This window comes from Panthera pardus, unplaced genomic scaffold, assembly GCF_024362965.1.
Source record: "Panthera pardus isolate Hobbes unplaced genomic scaffold, ASM2436296v1 HiC_scaffold_23, whole genome shotgun sequence".
NCBI lineage: Eukaryota > Metazoa > Chordata > Mammalia > Carnivora > Felidae > Panthera > Panthera pardus.
In genome coordinates, this window is record NW_026526799.1 from 497,438 (window position 1) to 506,549 (window position 9,112).

General features: G+C 61.5%; 1 protein-coding gene across 1 annotated transcript; it reads right to left on the reverse strand.

The window, feature by feature from the left end:
• Nucleotides 1-52: 52 nt before the first annotated feature.
• Nucleotides 53-9,112, reverse strand: SH2D7 (SH2 domain containing 7). Its single transcript, XM_019460490.2, has 6 exons — nucleotides 8,885-9,112; nucleotides 7,401-7,490; nucleotides 4,440-4,605; nucleotides 3,973-4,164; nucleotides 1,932-2,618; nucleotides 53-1,255 (listed from the first exon to the last, which is right to left on the reverse strand). The coding sequence occupies exons 1-6, from the start codon at nucleotides 9,058-9,060 to the stop codon at nucleotides 1,205-1,207; spliced, it is 1,362 nt and encodes a 453-aa protein (XP_019316035.2). The 5' UTR covers nucleotides 9,061-9,112; the 3' UTR covers nucleotides 53-1,204.

Genomic DNA, 9,112 nt, shown 5'->3' on the forward strand with positions numbered 1-9,112 from the left:
GGCCCCTTTCTCCTGACCCTCGAAGTCCCACGGCCAGCGCGTCACCTCAGGGTCAAGTGTTGTCCTCCGGCTTTGGGCACGAACTTTTATTTCAACCTTTGTGCCTTTGGGAGGAAAACACATTGGTGCCCCAGATCCCCAAGGTGACAACCGTGTCCATTTCCCTCATGACAGTGGTCGTTCCAGTGACAATTTATGGAGCGTTTGCTAACCACGTGTCTGAACGGGGCTGCTGGCTGTACCCTTGTCCTACAAGGCCCCTGGAGGGGGCCTCTCAGCGGCACAGGCCGCCACAGTCCACAGGCGTGGCCTGAGCCAGCTCGGGGACACGGGCGGGGGCCACGGCACTCCCTCTGGGGGGGGTCAGTCGGCTTTCTGCCTCCGCCGCCTGCTCAGTCTTACACGAGGGGGACGCGTGGGGAAGAGGGACCCTGTGGGCAGGGACCCAGGGAGAGCGGGAGACAGGAGCGCCTGCGTCCAGAGGCGATTGCCCGGTCGGGCCGCCCGTCGGGTCTGGGTCTCAGGGGAGAGGTCTGAGAACTAGCCGGAGAGGCCAAGACCGGCCGGAGGCAGAGGGCAGGCGAGGGTGGCCCAGGCGTGCACCCGGGCTGAGCCCCGCAGCCAGCCGGGCCCGGCCTGCTTTACGGGGGTGTGTGCGCAGGCTGTCAGCGTCATGTCAGGCAGCCTCCCGCTCCCCTCCGGGCCTGGGATTTCCCGTCCGTGCCAGGAAGGGCTTGGGTCAGGGCCGCCCGGCCTGCATGATCCGGCTGGGATGGGCGGGGGGCAGAGAAGGGCCAAGGGGGGCTGCCGCCGGGAGCCCGGCCCTCCAGGGTCAGAACTGTTGCCTCAGGCCGGGGCTTCCCCGGCGTGGCTCCGGCCGGCCACCCCTTTCTGCTGACGGGGCCACAGGAGGGAACCGGCTTGGGTCTCAGGAACAACCGCGTGGCCTTGCTCAGCCCGACAGAACGGCCGCCCCAGCGCAGGGCTGGCCACGTGCTCGGTGACGGTCAGCGGGGTGGGGGGAGGGGCGGGCCGGTCAGCGAGCCCAGGCCTCAGGGTGCTCACCTTGGGGATGGGGGTGCTGACCCTACCTGTGGTCAGTCCCCCACCTCCCGGGCCTTCACCCCTCTTGGGGCCGGTGGGGGGCGCTGGGGAGGCGGGGGTGGGCCGCGGGCTCCCCGGGAAGCCCCCCGGCGGGCACTCCTCAGGCTCTGTGCTTCTTGTCTGTGAAGAAGATCCTCCGGTGCTTGTCGGGCTGCAAAGAGGGAGAAGATGCTGGAGCCCGGGGCCCCTGGACAGGGGGAGGCCCGGCACGGCCTGCTGATTGCAGACTGGGGCCCCAGCCCAGGGAAGGCCGCACGGTGCCCCAAATCCCACCTCCAGTCCCCGGTTCTGGATGAAGGGTCTGTCCCTTGTGGCTGAGGGGAGGAAGGGGTCTCCCAGAGCTGGGTGCAGCCAGGCCAGTCCCCGGGGGGGGGGGGGGTAGTGTGGGGGTGTCCGTGGCACCAACAGGGACCAGAGAGGGTGTGGGACTTTGCAGGGGTGAGGGGGGGCTGCCACGGGATTCCTAGAGGGCCTGCCCACAGGCAGGGTCTGTGGTCCCGGGAGAGTCAGGGCCCTGCCCTGGGTGACCTGGGTCCCAGGATATGTGGGGTGGGGGTGGGGGGCACAGCTCCCAATCTACCTCTCAAGGCTCTGAGACCCCGGCAGTGGCCTGGACAGGGAAACCTGGTCTGTAGAGGAGGACCTCGGAAGGGCCCAGAGACCCCCCCACCTTACATTCAAACGAGCACCTGTGAGCATATGACAGAGCTGGAAAACTCTGGGTCCCTCTGGGCAGTCGCAGTGACCTGAGCTGCTCACGCATGAGGGCCACGGGTCCCTCTCACCAGCAGGGGCTGGCGGCCACCCCCTCCCACCACGGAGCCCACCTTGTGTGTCCGTCCGGTCTCCTTGCTCCTGGCTGCTGGGATTTGTTCACAGGTGTTTCTGGGCTCGGGGAGCCCCGGGGCCCCCGAGAGGCTCCCGTAACCGTAGACTGTGGATCCTGGCAGCTTGCTGGACGGGGCGCCCGTTCCGGGACGTGGGGGCCCGGCTGAGCTGCCCCAGCAAACTGGGGCCGGTGCCCGGGTGCCGCCTTCTTGGTCTGGCACGTCGCCGGGCTCTGGTGGGGGACCTGCCGTCTGTAGGAGCTCGTAGGCGTCTGCCGGGCTGTCCTGGGAGCAGGGCTGAGCCCTGTGGCTCAGCGTCGGAGACGCCTGGCTCCAGGTGGCAGCAGAGGATCCTAGGGCCTCAGAAGGGGGGGCCAGGAGGTAGCCCCGGGAAGTGGGAGGCACCACAGGACCCCGGTCCGGGCTCACCCCGGAGAGGGCGGGCCCTGGGCCGTCAGGCCCGTCCCGGCCTCCATCCGAGCGTCTCCTCGGGGGCCCCTCGCCTGGGGAGCAAGCCAGGCTGCCAACTGGGCCCGGGCCGTGCCTGCTGGACACCTCCGCGCCCAGGCCTGGCCGTGCCTGGTTCATCTTCCTCAGGTCTGAGTAGATGATGTCGTTGGGGCTTCCGAAAGACTCGTCCAGAAGGAGGGCACTCCTCTCAGGGAGGGGAGGCACCCTGACAGGGACCTGGGGAGACAGAAAAGAAACTGGGCGTCTTGCAGGTGGCCTTGTCGCTAAGATGCCCTCAGGTGAGCGGAAGACTGTCTCGGACAAGCTGAGAGCCCCGCACTGGCTCGGCCTACCTGCTGTGTGTCGGCGTTCGTCGCCATTCAGGTCCCCGCCGCCCCCGTACTCCTGAGTCTGGCCTCTGCCTTGGCATCCGAGGCCTGCCGTCGACGCCCAGACTCGTCCTGCCCTGTCCTCCCTGCACAGTGGTCCACTGGTCCCTCAGAGCCCCTGAGCCCACTCACGCGCCGCTCCCTCCCTCTAGAACAGACCACCCCCGAGTCCGTCATTTGGGTATTTATTCCACCAACGTTTACTGAGCAAACTGTGTGCCACACACTGTCCCAGGTGCCAAGGACTTCGTGGCGAGCATTTCCACTCTAAGCTGGGAGACGGGCAACGACCCACCCTGTTACGTCATCTAATACGACTGACTCACGATAACAGGCCACGAGATGATCGACTGTCGGGTCAGGATCGGTGGGGCGAAGAAGAGTGAGGCAGGGTAATGGGATGGGCACAATGATGGGTGGGCAGGGCAGACTCTGGGCTTTCTGGAAAGATGGCATGCAAGCAGGGAATGGAGTGTGAGCTGCAGGCATCTGCAGGAAGGACATTGCAGCAAGGGCACAGCAAGTGCAAAGGCCCTGAGGTAGGAGCGAGGTTGGTGTGATCGGGGAAGATCCACAGGCCAGTGAGGCTGGACAAGAGCGAGAAGAGTGTGGGGGGTGCAGGAGCCCTGCTGAGGCCCCCACGGACCCTGGGGAAGGCCTCAGGCCTGGGGTGTGCTGTGATCTGTGTAGGAGGAAAACCTCCCTGAGCCCCTCTCAGGAGGTAAAGGCACCTCCCCTACAGTTTAGAGGAATTTTCAGGCATTTTTTTTGTATATAAATTTTTAAAAATATTTTTGAGAGAGAGGGGAGGGGGAAGGGCAGAGAGAGAGGGAGAGAGAGAGAGAGGATCCCGAGCAGGTTCTGCACTGACAGCACAGGGCCAGATGCGGGGCTCAAAAACCCACCAACCGTGAGATCACGACCTGAGCCGAAGTCAGATGCTCAACTGACTGAGCCCCCCAGGGGCCTCCTTTCGGGCACTTCTTACTCATTTTCTCATTCAAGCCTCAGGGGACCTTAGGAATGGTAAACTGAGGCACACAGCTAGAAAGACCCAGCCGAGGCTTGAACACATCCGGCTGGCCGGAGGCAGGCCCTGGCGTGGGTGAGCCCGCACTGCTCCGGGCCTGGCTCTCACACCCCGCAGCCCAAGGGCTGGGCCTGGGGACACGGGCACAGCCCCGCCCCGAGAGGCTCCTCACCGCCATGCATTTGTCCTCAGAGAAGCCGCGGGAACTCACGTCCAGGTTCTTCTTCGTGTGGAGGAAGGACACGGGTGGCTTTGGACAGGGGCAGGGGCTGGCAGCGTCAACTGGGCCCCTCGGGGCAGACGCCGTGGCAGGCGGATTTTCCAGGCCAGGGGTGATGGCATCGTACAGATCGCTGTCCTCCGGCTGGGGTGGTGGGGGCACAGCAGGCGTGTGGTCACGCACCCCTGGCCGGCCTCCAGCCTCCTGCCGGAGATTGCCATGTGCTCACCAGGCCCCTGACCTCAGGTGGGATGCTGCCTCGGTCTCCCCTTTCCAAATAGGGACCCCGAGCCGGCACCGAGTGCCCCTGGATGGCAGTGAGTGGGGAAGGCGAGTGCAGTCATGTGCCCCCGCGGTGGACACCCCAGGCCTGGGCGCCCTGCCCCACCGCCCCCACTCAGGAGGAGAGGAGTGCGTACCCGGGGGCAGGCAGCAGACAGGGTCTCCCCAAAAGGCTCAAACTGGACCTCCTGGTAATGGCGCACAAGCTCGGCCAGCGTGCCGTGGCTGCACGTGTCCCCCGAGACGAGGTAGCGCCGGTCGGGGAGCTGGTTGATGACAAAGTGCCGACAGCGGTCACTGCCCCTGCAACACAAGCACATGTGACCTGGGGCTGTGGGCCGGGAGGGCGCGGGGTGGGGGCTTCAGGGCAGGGACTCAGGGCCCCCGAGGGTGCGGGGCGGGGGCTCCAGCACAGACTGCCCAGGCTGGCAGGTGGCCGTGCAGGGTCTGCACCCCTGGAGAGTGCCTGAGCCTGCTCCAGCAGCGGGGGGGAGGGGGGGCACTCACTGGGGTGCAGAATTTGAAGAGTCACCACAAAGCTCCGTAATCAAAATAACCAGTAAGGCAATATTCTAGAAAATTAAAATCAATACCAGAAGTTCTGTGATGGACAAAGTCTTAAGACAAGGTCCGACCCTGGGCACACACACACTCAGCCTCACTTGTCCGTCCCCCCCCCTCCCGTCCCCGCTGTAAAGATGGGGCTCCGGCCCCACCCCCAATCCAGCCTGTAAAACCCTGCCCCCCTCCTGTCCTATTTCATGGAAGGATAATTCTACAGCGACACACACCCATGTCCCAACCGTGGGCAGCGACGGATTTCCACACGTGAACACGCCCAAGGGACCGGCACCCAGAGCAAAACCGGAAACACGTCCAGCTCCCCAGAGACCCCCTCCTGCCCCCTTCCAGCCTGGGCCCCGACCCCGCCGTCAGAGATCAGTTTGCGGGTCGTGGAACTTCACATAAATGGAATCAGTTTTTCTTCTTTGACTCAACATGGTATCTTTGAGATTGATTCATGTCCGGGTGGAATTAGCTTCCTTCCTCCCCCACCGATGTGTAGTATTCCATTTAATGAAAAGATCCACAATCTACCCATTATGCTGGTGGACGTTTGGGTCCTTTCCAGATTGGGGGTGCTATACATACAGCTGCCGTGGACATTGTTTTACGTGTGTTTTGGCGAACGTGTGCGCTCACTTATGCTGGGAATACACCAAGGAGTATGCTGGTGGGGCCAGCATCCCCGTCCTTCCCTTGTAGCCCTTCGTTGTGGGTTCCATTTGTATCTCCCTGTCACTGATGCTGCTGAATGCCGACACATTATGGTCCTTGGCGTATCCTCTTTTGTGAAGCGCCTGTCAAGTCTTTTGCCTTTATCATATTGTCTTCGTCTTATTGATTTGCGGGAGCTCTTGATATATTCCGGTACGAGTCCTTTGTTAGATACATGTAATACAATACGTAACTTCTCCAACTCTCTGTTTGTCCCTTATTCACTTAACGACATCTTTTGATTAACAAAAGACTCAGTTTTAAAGAAATCTGATTTATCAACCTTCTCTTTTATGGTTAGTAGCTTTGTGTCTTAAGAATTGTTTGCCTTTCTCCAAGTCTTGAAAAAGTTTCCCGTTTTCTTTTAGGATCGTACTGTTTTGGGGCACCTGGGTGGCTCAGTCGGGTGAGCGTCCAACTCATGATTTGGGCTCAGGTCATGATCTCATGGTTTGTGAGTTTGAGCCCCACGTTGGGCTCTGTGTTGAAATCATGGAGCCTGCTTGGGATTCTCTCTCTCTCTCTCTCTCTCTCTCTCTCTTTCTCTCTCCCTCTCCCTCTGCCCCTCCCCTGCTCGCTCACACAAGCTCTTTCTCTCAAAATAAATAAATAAACTTAGAAAAAAGAGAAGTGTACTATTTTGCTTTTCTCACCGGGATCTGTGGTCCGTCTAGAATTACTTTTTGCGTGCGGTGTGGGATGGGCGGGCCCTTGCTTTCTGGCTGGATATCTAGTTGCTTCCCCACCACTTACTGCCTTCCCCACAGAACTGCTGTACATCAGGCGACCGAATGTGTGGGACTGTTTCTGTACCGTGTGGTGCTCCGCGGATCGATCCATTCCCAGAGCTGAGTCCACCAAAGATCATGTTAGGAAAAAAGAGCCTTGATGCTAAAAAGACATTTGAAAACTGCTGAGCTCACGTGTTTCAAAGTACTTAGCGTAGTACCGGGCACGTAGAATAATAGTGTCTTAATAATGACTGATGTTTATTTAGTCCTTACGATGTTCCAAGCACTGTTCAACGTATAAACTCATCCAACACGTTCGGCAATCCTACAAAGAAGATACTACAACGTTCCCATTTTACAGATGAAGAAACAGAGGCGCAGAGGCAAGGTTAGGATCTGAGGTGCAGCGGTCTGAGCAGGCGATAATTTTGAATCTGATCCCAGGCCTCTGAGGTTGGCCCTGGAGCCCTGGCCCCCCCTTCCTGACCGGGGGAGGGGACTTCTCTCTTCCTGCCTTCCCCCACCCAACCTCCTCTCCGGACCGGGTCTGATGTCACCATCTCCGCTCCGTCCTGGCTGTCCTGCCCCCTCTCCTGTACCGTAGCCCAGCCCTCGTCATCTCACAGGGCGCTTGGGCCTCCCCGCGCAGGCTGGCCGGAGAGCCCTCGAACCGCGCGAGCCCCCCTCCACAGGAGCCTGCGCCCTGCCACCCCGGCCACCGCGCCTCCCCCAAGCCCGCAGTCTCCCCTGCCCCTGTACCTTTGCACGTGCGGCCCCATCGGCTGGAAAGGCCCTCCTGGACTCCCATCGTACCCTCTTTCATCCCTGGCAGATGGCTCAAGCTTCACTTCCGGGAAGCCCCCCAGCCCCCCCACAGGGGACGCTCTCTCCTGCTCCCGGTCCGCTCCCTTTGAAGGCCGGGGCTGCCTCCTAGGGCCAGTGCTGCTCAGGAAACGTCCGCTGAGCCTGTGATCGGCGGACAGGGTGGGAGACCGCGCCCGGGGAAAGCCGAGCCCTGTGGCCTGTCGGGCCCCTGTGATTATCTGCATGGCCGCGTTGCGGGGGCCTCACAGACGGCTCCTCTCCTACCTGTAGGACAAGATGTAGCTGGTGGCCCGGTCGCTGAGGCGGATGAGGAAGGAGCCCAGAGCTTTGTCCCCAAGCAGCTTCTCCGTCTGCCTGGGCAGAGGATGTGCAGTTAACCGGGGCCTGTGCCCTTCCGGCTGGCTGGCCCCGGGCCTGCCTCAGAGTCCCTGCTGGCCATGCCCTTGGGCTCCAGACCCAGCGCACACCCCTCCAACCCTCTGTAGAAGGCTCTCTCAGACCTTCGGCTGGGACTGAGCTCTGTCCCGGCTCAGTCAGGCAAACTCAAGACTTACTCTTGGGCTGGGTTGGGGTCCCGACCCCACCGCCCCCACCGCCATGCATCACCCTCCACTGCAGCCTCACTGGCAGGCACAATAGCCGCTGACCCTGGCCACCCACTCTGCACCTGAATGGCTCTGTGGTAAGAATGAATCCATATAGCTAGAGATCTTTAGTTTCGGGGAGCTCCCTGCCACAGGACCACTCTGTACCGTTGTGCACGTTGTGCACTACACAAGAAGTTTCTGCAGGGAGGAGGTGCTATTATGTCTGGAGCCTGGTCACAACAGCAACCCCTAGGTCCTCGTCTCCCCTGCATGTCCCTTCCAGCCCTAGGCAGCTCTGGGTATTCCTGAACGGTGCCAAGTATTTTGGAGACGTGGTGGAAAATTCCAGCTACCTTCTGTCTTGGCAGTAGGTAGACCACTTGCTCCCCAGATACTGAGTGCCTACTCTGTGAAGGCCTACTGTAGGTTTTACCCAGCCCGGCGCTGAATGAAAATGCAGAGCCCCGGGGTGCCTGGGGGCTCCGTCAGTTAAGCATCCGACGTGGGCTCAGGTCATGATCTCGCGGTTTGTGAGTTCAAGCCCCGCGTCGGGCTCTGTGCTGACGGCTAGGAGCCTGGAGCCTGCTTCGGATTCTGTGTCTCCCTCTCTCTGACCCTCCCCTGTTCATGCTCTGCCTCTCTCTCAAAAAATAAACATTTAAAAAAATTAAAAAAGAAAGTGTGGATCCCCTTGCTCAAAAAGTAAGCATTTCAAGACGGGGACCGCAAAGGGCTAAGTTGAGTGCGGGACTCCCGAGGGCTGCTGGCCGGTGTGTGCTGTGGGACGGCCAGGCTGACTGCTGTCCCTCCTTTCCTGCTCTGGCAGGTTACAGATCCCACACCGCAGCCTTTATTCCAGAGTGAGGGCACGTCCAGGTTTGCCCGGGACGACCCCCACCCCAAATGGCTCTGTCGGCCTCCTTATGAGCAGTGTTCTGGTTGGGGGACGGGTGACACGGCCCCCGGTCACTCACCCGGTTCTCTGGGCCCGGTCTGCACTCACCCTGCACCTGCCTCTCGGTCAGAGTGGGGGCCAGCGTGCCCCCCGCCCTGCCCCCAGGAGCGGACCCAGGAGCCAGGCTTGTCCCAGGGCCCCCAGACCACTCTAGTGGCCCCAAGGGGCTGTGGGTCTTGCTGGGCATGTGGACGGGGCAGCCTTACTTGCGGGTGACGAATCCGTGAAACCAGGGGGGCAGGGCTCCGTCGTGCAGAATGAGGGGCGCCTGTGTCTCCATGAACCACGTCCAGGCCAGCTCCTGCAGCTTGGCCAGGGCCTGGCTGTCCCCCACCTCTTTGGGCCCCTTCCCCTGGCCGGGCTGCTTCAGGCCGCCCTCCATCGTGGCCAGCACCCCCTGGAAGCAGAGTGCAGACCGCCCACACGCCTCTATA